The following is a 13,775-nucleotide window of genomic DNA, read 5'->3' as shown; positions in this document are numbered from 1 at the left end:
CATCCAGCAATGTCTCTCAGCGCAGCGTCCAGACGTCGCTAGCGCCACTGTTTGAGCGCGAGCGCAAGTATGCCGCCACGCACCCGCACGCTCAAGCGTTAAACATGCACATTGCCAAATTGATCAGCCTGGAGATGCTGCCGTATAAGCTTGTGGAAACGGAGGCTTTCAAAAGCATGATGGCGGCGGCGGCCCCGCGCTACTCGGTTCCCAGTCGCCACTACTTTTCCCGATGTGCCGTCCCAGCCCTGCACGACCACGTCTCCCGCAACATTGTACGCGCCCTCACCAACGCGGTTACTGCCTAGGTCCACTTAACAACAGACACGTGGACAAGCACAGGCGGGCAGGGCCACTATATCTCCCTGACGGCACATTGGGTGAATTTAGTGGAGGCTGGCTCAGAGTCAGAGCCTGGGACCGCTCACGTCCTACCCACCCCCAGAATTGCGTGCCCCAGCTCGGTGGTGGTATCTGCGGCGGTGTATGCTTCCTCCACTAAACCACCCTCCTCCTCCTCCTACGCAACCTCTGTCTCGCAATCAAGATGTGTCAGCAGCAGCACGTCGCCAGCAGTCGGTGTCGCGCGGCATGGCAGCACAGCGGTGGGCATCAGCAGGCCGTGCTGAAACTACTCAGCTTAGGAGAGAAGAGGCACACGGCCCACGAACTGCTGCAGGGTCTGACAGAGCAGACTGACCGCTGTCTTGCGCCGCTGAGCCTCCAACCGGGCATGGTCGTGTGTGACAACGGCCGTAACCTGGTGGCGGCTCTGCAGCTCGGCAGCCTCACGCACGTGCCATGCCTGGCCCACGTCTTTAATTTGGTGGTTCAGCGCTTTCTGAAAAGCTACCTACACTTGTCATACCTGCTCGGAAAGGTGCGCCGGGTCAGCGCACATTTCCGCAACTCCAAGACGGACGCTGCCACCCTGCGGACCCTGCAACAGCGGTTTCATCTGCCAGTGCACCGATTGCTGTGCGACGTGCCCACACAGTGGAACTCTACGCTCCACATGTTGGCCAGGCTCTATGAGCAGCGTAGAGCTATTGCGGAATACCAACTCCAACATGGGCGGCGTAGTGGGAGTAAGCCTCCTCAATTATTTACAGAAGAGTGGGCCTGGTTGGCAGCCATCTGCCAGGTCCTTCGAAACTTTGAGGAGTCTACCCAGATGCTGAGCGGGGATGCTGCAATCATTAGCGTCACCATTCCTCTGCTATGCCTCTTGAGAAGTTCCCTGCAAGGCATAAAGGCAGACGCTTTGCACTCGGAAACAGAGGCGGCGGAAGACAGTATGTCGCTGGATAGTCAGAGCACCCTCATGTCTATATCTCAGCGCGTTGAGGAGGAGGAGGAGGGGTAGGAGCATGAGGAGGAGGGGGAAGAGACAGCTTGGCCCACTGCTGAGGGTACACATGCTGCTTGCCTGTCATCCTTTCAGCGTGTATGGCCAGAGGAGGAGGAGGAGGAGGGGGAGGAGCATGAGGAGGAGGGGGAAGAGACAGCTTGGCCCACTGCTGAGGGTACACATGCTGTTGCCTGTCATCCTTTCAGCGTGTATGGCCTGAGGAGGAGGAGGATCCTGAAAGTGATCTTCCTAGTGAGGACAGCCATGTGTTGCGCACAGGTACCCTGGCACACATGGCTGACTTCATGTTAGGATGCCTTTCTCGTGACCCTCGCGTTACACGCATTCTGGCCACTACGGATTACTGGGTGTACACACTGCTCGACCCACGGTATAAGGAGAACCTTTCCACTCATTCCCGAAGACGAAAGGGGTTCGAGAATGATGCTATACCACAGGGCGCTGGTGGACAAACTGATGGTAAACTTCCCATCCGACAGCGCTAGTGGCCGAAGGCGCATTTCCGAGGGCCAGGTAGCGGGGGAGGCGCAGAGATCAGGCAGCATGTACAGCGCAGGCAGGGGACCATTCTCCAAGGCCTTTGCCAGCTTTCTGGCTCCCCAGCAAGACTGTATCAACGGTCCCCAGTCAAGGCTGAGTTGGCGGGAGCACTGTAAAAGGATGGTGAGGGAGTACGTAGCCGATCGCACGACCGTCCTCGGTGACGCCTCTGCCCCCTACAACTACTGGGTGTTGAAGCTGGACACGTGGCCTGAACTCACGCTGTATGCCCTGGAGGTGCTTGCTTGTCCTGCGGCTAGCGTCTTGTCACAGAGTGTGTTTAGTGTGGCTGGGGGAATCATCACGGATAAGCGTACCCACCTGTCAACCGACAGTGCCGACAGGCTTACACTCATCAAGATGAACAAAGCCTGGATTTCCCCAGACTTCTCTTCTTCACCAGCGGACAGCAGCGATACCTAAGCAATACGTAGGCTGCACCCGCGGATGGAAGCATTGTTCTCTATCACCATCAAAAACGTGGACCTTTTAGCTTCATCAATCTGTGTATAATATTCATCCTCCTCCTCCTGAAACCTCACGTAATCACGCCGAACAGGCAATTTTTCTTAGGCCCACAAGGCTGTCATATAATTTTTCTAAACAATTTTTATACGTTTCAATGCTCATTAAAGCGTTGAAACTTTCACCTCAACCAATTTTTATTTTAACTGGGCTGCCTCCAGGCCTAGTTACCAATTAAGCCACATTAACCAAAGCGATTAATGGGTTTCACCTGCCCTCTTGGTTGGGCATCATCAATTTTTCTGAGGTACATTAGTACTGTTGGTACACCAATTTTTGGGGGCTCTCGCCTACAGTGTAATCAAATTAATTTTTAGCCCACCTGCATTACAGTTGACGTTACATCAGCTGTGTTGGGCACTGCAATGGGATATATTTATGTACCGCCGGTGGGTTCCAGGGAGCCACCCGTGCCGTGGGTCCACAGGGAGTTGTAACTGCATGTGTCCACTTCTAAAGAACCCCAGTCTGACTGGGGCATGCAGTGTGGGCCGAAGCCCACCTGCATTAAGCACGACATTACCTCAGCTGTGATGGGCAATGCAATGGGATACATTTATGTACCGCCGGTGGGTTCCTGGGAGCCACCCATGCTGTGGGTGCACACGGAATTCCCATTGCGGAGTTGTACCTGCCTGTGACTATTTATAAAAAACCGCGGTCTGACTGGGGCATGCAGACACCTTGACAGAATGAATAGTGTGTGGCACATAGGTTCCCCATTGCTATGCCCACGTGTGCAGCTCCAGATGGAGGTGGCACAGGACTGGATTTCTCATTGCTTCTGTACAGCATTGTGGACTATCGCCCCGCCCCTTTTAAAGAGGGTCGCTGCCTAGCTGTGCCAACCCTTTGCAGTGTGTGCCTGCGGTTCCTCCTCATGGCAGACGCACTTATAAATAGATATGAGGGTGGCGTGGCATGAGGGCAGCTGAAGGCTGGGCAGGGACAGTTTGGTGTGCGCTGTGGACACTGGGTCGTGCGGGGGGGGGGGTTGGTCAGCATGTAACCCAGGAGAAGTGGCAGCGGAGTGTCATGCAGGCCGTGATTGTGCTTTGTTGGAGGTAGTGTGGTGCTTAGCTATGGTATGCATTGCTAATGAGGGCTTTTCAGAAGTAAAAATTGTTGGGAGGGGGGGGGCCCACTCTTGCCGCTATTGTGGCTTAATAGTGGGACCTGGGAACTTGAGATGCAGCCCAACATGTAGCCTCTCGCCTGCCCTATCCGTTGCTGTGTCGATCCCATCACTTTCTTGAATTGCCCCGATTTTCACAAATGAAAACCTTAGCGAGCATCGGCGATATACAAAAATGCTCGAGTCGCCCATTGACTTCAATGGGGTTAGTTACTCGAAACGAACCCTCGAGCATCGCGAAAATTTCGTCCTGAGTAACGAGCACCCGAGCATTTTGGTGCTCGCTCATCTCTAGTCAAAACGCTTTTTTTTGTTCATTTCGCATCACAAAACAATGCAATAATAGTGGTCAAAAAGCAATGCGTAACCCAAAATTGTACAAATAAAAACTATAGCTCATCATGCAAAAAAACAAGCCCTCACTTTGAATGCAGCGAATTTAGCACATATGGAAAAATATATATATAAATTTGATACTGTCTTAATTGTACCAACCCGCAGAAGAAAAAAAAATCATCTCATTAATGCTACATGTTTAACACTGAAACAAAAAAATGGCAGAACTGATCTTTTTTCTCCCTGCTGTAAAAAAAAAAAAGTTATGCAAATACATCAGATATACCCACAAATTGGAACCAATAAAAATGTATAATCTGACACACAAAAAAACAAGCCCTTATAAAGCCTTCTTATATTCCCAGTGGAGGGCTCCACCAAATTTTTTTCCACAGGGTTTCTATTCTATTCCACCTGCATTTCTTCTGTGCTTCTCATCACAGCAGGTAATTATAATCAGACCCATTTTCTAGAGGAGGCATTTGACCAGTGTATACATTCTGCACACCACATTCTGATCTGGTTTATCATTTTTTGGGAATTAATCTATTATACAGTGTGTAAGCAAGAAGGAAGTAAGACTTCTAGGAGGATCAAGAACGGTTTGAGTTAAAAGGAAACCGTTACACTGAAACTTCAGTCCATTCTACGGGCAGCGCCTTAGGCTGGGTTCTCACAGGGTGGAATCCCGATGGAAATCTTGCAGTTTTGCCACAGCGAAAAAACGTGATATTTCCACCAGGAAAGCGCAGCTTCAAAACCCACAGCAGTTAGCCATGGGTTTTGGAGCGGCTTGGCTGCATGCTTTTCCGTTGCGGCTGATGCTCCCATAGAGAGCAGTGCGGCTGCAATGGAAAAAAAAAGAAGAAAAAAAGAAAAATCGACATGCTGCAGCCGGGGAAATCATGCCGCAGCACTAGCTTTGCCGCGACGGATTGGCCATCCCTAGTGGACGAGATTTTTTGACAAATCTCGTCCACATGGCTAGCTAATCCAGGGATTAGCGGCCGCAGAGAAATTCCGGACGCCCTGTGTGAACCCAAAGCAAGAAGAACTGAGCAGACTGATATGTAGATTTGTAGGAAACAATTCAGTAGAAATCGTGCTTTATTGATTAAATTCTTGAATGTTCTTTTCAAGATTTAAAAAAAAAAAAAAAAAATTAAATCAGTGGGAAGTCCTATCAGTGACCATTAGCTATTCTGTATGTACAGTCATCGGCCGCTTGCACACTGCCGGGCGGATTCTGCTGTGCCCAGCAGGGATCCATGTGCACCTGAGCCATCGGACATGTGCAGTACAGATTTTTTTTTTCAAATCTCTGCTATTCCCGCGTTTTCGCTAGGCACTGACGCAGGTACCCGCGACCTTTCGCAATGTCATTGTGTTAGGGCTGCGAGTTAGACGGCGGAATCTGCACTAAAATAGAACATGCTGCGATTTTTCCTCCGTGAGCAGAAAATCGCAATTGATTTCGGCTTGTGTAGAGGGAAAAAAGTGTTTACCATAGCATACTATGGGTGGTATTTGTTGCAGAATCAGGAGGCGGACACCTGCTCCGCATTCCGCAGTGTAAATCTCCCTGTGTGTGGCTGGCCTTACACAGATAGTCGTCAACCACTGATAGGACCGCCGATTGGATAACCAAGCTGAGAAATAATAAAACAAGTTACAGTGATCCCTCCTTATATCGCGATTCAATGATTGCGGCTTCAGTGCATCGCTGATTTTAGACAGACCATATACAATTCTGTTTTCGCAGAGTTCTTCGCTATATCGCGGAATTTTGCGGTACATACAGGAAATACAGTACGCCACTAGTGCTTGCCAATGCCAGATTGTACACGGCACATAGAGGTCTATGGACAAAAAAGCGCTGTGGAAAAGACCAGAGAATGGACATGCTGCATCTTTTAAAACCGCGACGCAGTTGCATTTCCGCACTGCGGCTGTGTGGAAAAAATCCGTCCTGTGAGAACAGCTTTTTGGCAAATCTCATTTGTGCTGCATTGCACTGCAAACGCAGCGGTTTTGCCGCAGTGGGGATATGCAACGGTAATCCGCAGCTAATCTGCCCTGTGTGAACCCAGCCTTATTATAGTCCTCAATTCCTCTGGTGGGTCCTATGTAACCTGGTTCCCTCCTGCCATGTAATTTAATGCAGAGCACACCATATTCCTTTGAGGAATACAATACAACTCTCCTTTTCAGAACCTTCATAAGTGTATATAAAATAAACTAAAATGGTACAGCGCTTGATAAACTGCATTCATCTGCCCAATTGTGTTAATAGAAATCGCTCCATTATATCCCAACATGGAGCATAAGAAGCAATATCCCTTTTAAAAGGCATAAAATGTTTTCCTTATGTTCAAAGATAGATAAAATTTAATGCCAATTCATTCACATTTTAGTGCAATATAAATTAAAGTAACCAAGAATATTCTGAAACAGTAAAGTAAACCTGAACAGCACTACATTAGTAGGATGCATTGACAATATTAATAAACTAAGCAGTAGAGCCCCCTCCGATGACACGTTGGGCAGCGACAGAGTCCGTACCACATGACCCTGGGTCAGACGTGGGCTCAAAGTGGATGTTCCAACACTGCAGGATCCTGCCTCCTAGGACAACCCTTTTAAGGATGAAGTATATACTGACAAAATAAACAAACCTGCCTATGCTGGCCTGTTTTGTCCACCCCTTGGTCTCAGCATGTGACCACTTTGACAGATAACTGGGTTCAGTTGCACCAATGCTGTAATAATGCTGAGGCCAGTGATTGGCTGCAGTGGTCATATGCTTAGATGGCACACTGCCCAGAAGTGAGTGGAGACTAGGGCGACCAGAGCAGCAGAGCAGACGAAACAGACAAGTATAGGCTAGTTTATTTTATATCTAATGTTGTCACAGTACAGCCCATTTAAAAAGGGCCAGTCCGGCGAATACACATTTTTCCATCCCTGCCCCCTCACCTGATTGCCTGTCACACTCTGGAGGTTTCCTCTGTATATTGTAGTCACTTCCATGCAGTGCAGCCTCCTGTCTGATGCTTATCAGGCACCATCTTGATGGTGAGATTTTTGCTTTCACTTTCACATCAATCCCATGAAGCATCAGCAGAGCATTACATGAGCATCTACAGACTGTACCATCTAAGTTGCAAGGAAAACACTGCCATTACATTCTGTATTCACTTGAATAAGCTACAAACCATAAGTATACAGTCAGGAGGATGAGCTGTGATCTCCAATATAACCGTGTGACAGGAGCTGTGTGATCATCATCTGTAATTGTGATAGGAATGTCCACCTCTAAGCAGCTTCTGCTTGAGGGTCCATGTAACAGCATCACAGACTGAGAAACTGACTAGAAACTGAACACACACACCCAAGTAAATCTGAGCTGTCAAAATTTAGACCACATGACCACCTAAGGAGACGGAGGTCTCAAATACAAAGGAATAACTTACCAAGGTAATACTAGCAAACATATATACCGGGGGCTAGTTGCATAATGAATGAAAAAGTAATAATTCACCGCAGTGGCCCTTTAAGTATAGGGTCAAGTGTATGCAGGGGCATCATTGATATCCCTATAGGTCTAAGTTCTCCAAACACAGTATTGGCATGAGATTACAGCTATGTTTTGATGCATGTGACCAAAGTAATAGGGATTAGCATGGGGTTTATATTTGAAAGTTTGTCTGCACATTTGACTTTTATTCCACAATTGAGGCTCTTAAAAACACCACCTAACCAATACTGTGGCTCCTAAAAGATAGGCAGCAATCTGTAATACACAGTACCGCTGCATTTAGTCCATGGTGGAATGTTTGTTAAGACTTTGCAATGAAAGTCTTAACACTGGAAAACTCAGACTTCAATGGGGAAAAAAAATTAAATAAAAAAAGATAGCTTGCTTGTGTTTTTTTGTGCATTTCCATGAAAAGGTTCCAACCGAAGCGGTTTTCAAGGTATTGCTTATATGGGAACAACAATAGGCTTTCACGTATATGCTTGTCAACAATCTTAAAGGGGTTTTCTAGGGAGAATACTACTGATGACCTATTCTGAAAATAGTTGATTGACTGGGGTCCGTCGCTCTGGGCCCTTGCCTGATCAGCTGAGTGGGCAAATGCTGTCAGTGCTGCAGATACAGAGGTCGGAGCAGAAGAAATGGAAATCTCCATCCAGACCTCTGTGTAGTGGCAGACGTTAGTAAAGGCAGTTACGGCTCTCATTGAAATCAACGGGAGCTGTGCTTGCAGTTACAAGCGTCGGCCATTACACAGAGGTCGGTGCGGAAACATCCGCTACTTTCGCTCCAACCTCTGTATTTGGCGCTGATAGCATGTGCCCGCTCAGCTAATGGTAAGGTCCCAAGCAATGGACTCCGGCTAATCAACTATTGCTGATCTATCCTGAGCATATTTCATTAATAGTATTCTACCTGGGAAACCCCCTTTAACTCTACGCCTTGTCCATACACTCATGTCAGCATTATGCTGGAATGAGGGCGATGTAGACAACTGAAAGAAGGACTAACGAGGAAAAGCACCGGCATATACGCAACTCTATCCTGATATTGTGGTTTTTTCTCAAATATTGGTGAAAAGTGTGAAATTCACAGACTTCTGGACTGGAAATTAAATTAAACTGCTTACCCTGCTGACTTCTGTGGGGGTCGTATCTGTAAAACAAAATTAAAGTAAATCAATACAAGCAAACGTCAGGACACAAAGTGAAGCAATGACAGGTGATGTACTCATTTGCATTCAATATAGGGGCCCAGAGCTATGAATATATCCTTGCTACAAGACATCCACATTAACAACCAACAATAGACAGAAAATAGTCAAGTTTGAGTCATGTAATACCAGTGTGTCAAATCTGAAACAGAAAAATGCGTCTGTAGATTGAAATTTCAAGATCTTCTGTTTCTCAACATGTTAACATCTTAAAATCAAAGTTGGATGTGATGTACAGAGTATAACAGGTTAGGGATGACTGTCTTAGGTTTTTTTCAGACAGTCTTTCTGGTGTTTTTTGGGTGAGCAAGTTTTGGTGTAACTTGCTTGCACATAAGAAAAAAGGAGTCTGAACGTATGCCAAAACGTGAATGTACCTTGTTGGGAGGGGGTATGGCTGCCCCTACCCGGCAGATTTATGTATAATTTATGCCAGACATTGGCATAAATTATACCAGAAGTCTACATTTGCTAATGACTAGTGTAGATTTCTAGTACATGCATGGACAGCCCAACATACAGCTGATGTATGAAGACATGTATAGGCTCATTTACACGCAAACATAATCTGTCAAATGACATTTTGCATGAAGTACGAATGAGCACTAATGTCCATTGGCACTTTATCAGCTTCATTTGCATGTAAATGAGCCTCCAGGAGCTGTTTGCAGAGAACCGCATGTGGTCTGTTTTCTGCATACAGCGCCTTTATTCTCACACAGGCTGTCAGCTGAATACAATGTAATCAGCTCTCCCGTGCAGAACACAGCATGCAGTCCGTGTTATCTTCTCTCCGGCTAAATGATGGATTTTATGCTTACCTAAAAATCATCGTTCAGACCAAGAGTGAAAGATGGAAGCATTTACACACAACGATTACCACTCAAAGGCCATTGAGAAAATTTTGAGCGATAATCAGTGTATGTAAATTGGGTTTATGCCTCTTTGTGCCTGTGAGAATCATATTAAGACTGGAGTTAAAAAAAAAAAAAACAAAAAAAAAAAAGGGCTGTATTTTTAACCCCCCCTCCCCCTAAGTGTGAAACCAGCCTTAAAAGGAGTGGTCTCCCTAAAACCATTTATTATCTAGCCACTGGATAGGCAATATATGTATGAGTACTGGGAACCTGACCACTGAGACCCCAAGGGGATACATGAATCGTGCACCGCACATCCCCTTGTTATTGTGATGGTGAGGAGTATACATGACCACCTTTGCATTCGCTTCTATGGGACAGAGAGGGACGATTTTAAATACCTTCATATCCCCCTTGATGCGGTCGCTAGTCTGTGCGGCTTCTCATTCTCCTTTCCCTTCTACCATCCAACAATAATCCTTTATTTCCCCTGCAAATAGGCAAGATGGTATCCACAGTACTGAAGGTATATACTGTGTAACACGCGCTAAATGTGCTCCCCAAAAACCAAGCGGGGAAAGTAGTGCAGCAAGCTATTGCTGCTCCTGTTCTGCAGAGGGTCACTATGCAGAGAATTGGTTGTGGGGCTAGTGACTGACAGTATGTCCACCAGCAACTCCGTTCATCAGGCCGATGTGCACATTACTATATACTGAACACTAGGTGTTGCCAAATCAGGTCATAAATATTCACTGGATTCTTTTTTATATCATATAAATGCAAGCATTGTTCATTTTTTACTACTACACAAAGAACGATTCAAGGTGGGACAACTTCTTTAAAAGGAATGATCCTGTGTTCTAATATAATGTGTTTCGAGGGCCATAGCACTTGGATTCGTTTTGACCAGTGTAGCTCCGAGGGCAGATTTTTAAGTTTTAAGCTTTGCTTCCAATGATCAGTGTGTGGTTTCACTGCATGTCAATTTCATTCTGTAGGTCAGTACGATTATGGTGATATAAAAAGAAATACAAAATGTGGTGTTTTACTACTTCTCCACAATAAAAACCCTTTGAGTAACTAAACTTGTAATCATTTTTTTTGATAATTATGAAATATTCCCAATATAGGAAGCTCTGAAACATCTTAAGGCCCTTTTACAGAGCGCTGTGATCGGGCAAGAGTATTCATATGACCGTTCATTAGCATAATTATCGGGTTGCGTTAAAGTGGTTGTCTCAAGCCGAAACGGTTTGGTTTTTTTTCAATAGGCCCCCCGTTCAGCGCGAGACAAACCCAAAGGATGGGTTAAAAAAAAAAAATATATATATATATTACTTATCCGAATCCCCGCTCTGCGACGTCTTCTTTCTTCCTTCTCCAAGATGGCCGCCGGGATCTTCACCCACGATGCACCGCGGGTCTTCTCCCCTGGTGCACCGTGGGCTCTGTGCGGTCCATTGCCGATTCCAGCCTCCTGATTGGCTGGAATCGGCACACGTGACAGGGCGGAGCTACGATGACGACACGGGACCAGCTCTCCGGCACGAGCGGCTCCATTCACAAGGCAGAAGACCGGACTGCACAAGCGCGTCTAAAAACGCCAGAAGACAGCGAATTTAGACGGATCCATGGAGACGGGGACGCTAGCAACGGAGCAGGTAAGTGAATAACTTCTGTATGGCTCATATTTAATGCACAATGTACATTACAAAGTGCATTAATATGGCCATACAGAAGTGTATGACCCCACTTGCTGCCGCGAGACAACCCCTTTAAGCTGTACCAGATCGCATCTTTTGTACAGTTTAGGGGGGAAAATCATCATGATTGTTGGCAACACTTCTTTCCATGCACATGTATGAAACTATGAGGGATGAATGATCGTATGTACAATCAATTGTCCCAAATACATTCTAAATTCGCCTGTGCGAAGCCCGGCTAGTTCAACTAGCACCAATTTTGTTGATTGGCGCTCAGCATTGATAAATAGCAGTGGAAATGAATAGAGATGAGCGAGCATACTCGCTAAGGGCAATTACTCGATCGAGCATTGCCCTTAGCGAGTACCTGCCTGCTCGAAAGAAAAGGTTCGGCTGCCGGCGGGGGAGATCTCTCTCTCTCCCACCCCCCCTCCCTGCTCAATGCCGCAACTCACCTGTCACCCGAGCCAGCAGCCGAAGCTTTTCTTCCGAGTGGGGAGATACTCGCTAAGGACAAGGCTCGATCAAGTAATTGTTCTTAGCGAGTATACTCGCTCATCTCTAAAAAATAAACCCTTAGAGAAAAGCACTTCTCCAATTCTAATTATAATATAAAAAGATTATCAGCACCTCCTGCACAAATCCCTTTCTCCGAATGTACTGATAAAATCCGCATACAGACAGATCAGCCTCACGCTGCAGGCTATAGAGATCTATAGAGAGAGTGGAAGCGGAGCAAAGGGTGAACGGCAGCTTTTATTAGTACCACATTGGAGTACATATGGCTTTGAAAATTAATTTAAATTTTGGGAAGTGACAGGACCAAACAGCAATCATGCCTTTAAAAAGTGTTACGTTTATTTTAATTTTAATTATTATTATAATTTTTTATTTTTTTTTAAAGGCAATGCTTTTTTTTTTTTTTTCATTTTCTTAAAACGTAAACATTATATCATGCAATACAGAAGTCTATTACCTGTCAGAATAAAACAGACAGGCGACCCATTAGGCCCCGCCTTCAAACATCTGTACATGGCAGACCTGGGGGCTATTGTTAGTCTGAATTAGTCAGAACTGAACGAATACTAATGATCCCAGCCAAAGGGTGTTGGTACGGTTTCTTTTTCTGTGGCTCAGTGGTAAGCATTGTTGCCTTCCAACAGTGAGCGGCACTTGCCTAGGTTCGAGTCTGAAATCTGCATGGAGTTTGCAGGTTTGTGGGACCCCAGTGTTGCAAGTGACCCAAGTTTCCAAGACTTTGCTGTCTACAAATATCTGAAGGGCTGTCACAGTGCAGAGGGATCAGCTCTATTCTCATTTGCACAAGGAAAGACTAGAAGCAATGGGATGGAACTGAAAGGGAGGAAACACAAATTAGATATTAGAAAAAGCTTTCAGTGAGGGTGATCAATGAGTGGAACAGGTTACCACAGGAGGTGGCGAGTTCTCCTTCAATGGAAGTGTTCAAACAAAGGCTGGACAAATATCTGTCTGGGATGATTTAGTGAATTCTGCTCTGAGCAGGTGGTTGGACCTGATGACCCTGGAGGTCCCTTCCAGCTCTACCATTCTATGCAAGGCAACAGTGCTAACCACTGAGCAGCCATACTTCTTCCGCCCATTGTGCAATGTGCATTTTCACAGCCAACATCTACTTTAATAAGCAATTTGTGTTACAGTAGCTCTTTTGTCACAGTTTATTTTTCCTTTGACCACTTTTGATGGCTCGAACCACAGCATACCAAGAACTCAATCACAGTTTTAGAGGTGCTCTGACCCAGTCATCTAGCCAGTACAACTTGTCTCTTGTTAGAGTCGCTCAGATCCTTACACATCAATTTCTAGAACTTGCTGTTCCAGAGGAGGAGGAAGAAAAAGCACATCTGTGTGTTTCTCTCCATATCAGTCTCCCCTCTCCATAGTCTATGGGCGGCATGAACCATCACCCTCCTCCTCTTCCTGTTACCCCTAGTGGTCAGCAGTTTATAGGGATTTTTAAGCACAAAGATATAATTTTAGGTATATGACAAGACTTGTAGTTTTCTTAGTTATCACATAGGCACAAGTTGTTTGAATTGAAGAGGTTATTGATCATTTAACTTCAGATAAGTATTCCAACTTTTGAGGGAGATACTCAATTTGATTTTCAAATATCCAGTTTTTTTTTTCTTGTAACTAAAAATTTTTACAAATAATGGTTAGGAAAAAGTTAACTGCAACATCTTGAAGGCACATTTACTTATAATATATAATGAGTTTTACCAATTTTGAGGAATAGGGTTATGTGCTGTTTTTTGTTTTTTTTTTTAATTGAAAGTATTTTTTATTGAACTTTTTTCACATTTTACATATCTTTATAGCATTTCTTGTATACAACTGGTTTCCCCTCCCCCCCTCCCCCCCCCCCCCCCGAGGTCTCTCTCTCTCTCAACATTTAGTCCTTTGACTGATCTGTCCCTGTATGTTCACAGTCCTTTATCATGAACAATATTATCAGTTCCTGAAACAAGCGTTTATTCTTTAGTCTTCATGTTGCTTGTCTTTTTTCTGTTTTCT

At 45.5% G+C, this 13,775-nt stretch overlaps 1 protein-coding gene across 2 annotated transcripts in view; it reads right to left on the bottom strand.

The window, feature by feature from the left end:
* Nucleotides 1–13,775, bottom strand: part of PDE10A (phosphodiesterase 10A) — a 403,589-nt gene that overhangs the window by 125,325 nt on the left and 264,489 nt on the right. For both annotated transcript variants that reach the window (XM_066605416.1, XM_066605417.1), the window contains one exon: nt 8,576–8,601. In XM_066605416.1, the coding sequence (XP_066461513.1) occupies nt 8,576–8,601 (26 nt within the window). The remainder of the gene's footprint in view (nt 1–8,575; nt 8,602–13,775) is intronic.

The sequence above is a fragment of the Eleutherodactylus coqui genome, chromosome 1, assembly GCF_035609145.1.
Source record: "Eleutherodactylus coqui strain aEleCoq1 chromosome 1, aEleCoq1.hap1, whole genome shotgun sequence".
Lineage (NCBI taxonomy): Eukaryota > Metazoa > Chordata > Amphibia > Anura > Eleutherodactylidae > Eleutherodactylus > Eleutherodactylus coqui.
Note: the sequence above shows the minus strand (reverse complement) of the source record. Positions and strands in the feature narration are given on the sequence as shown.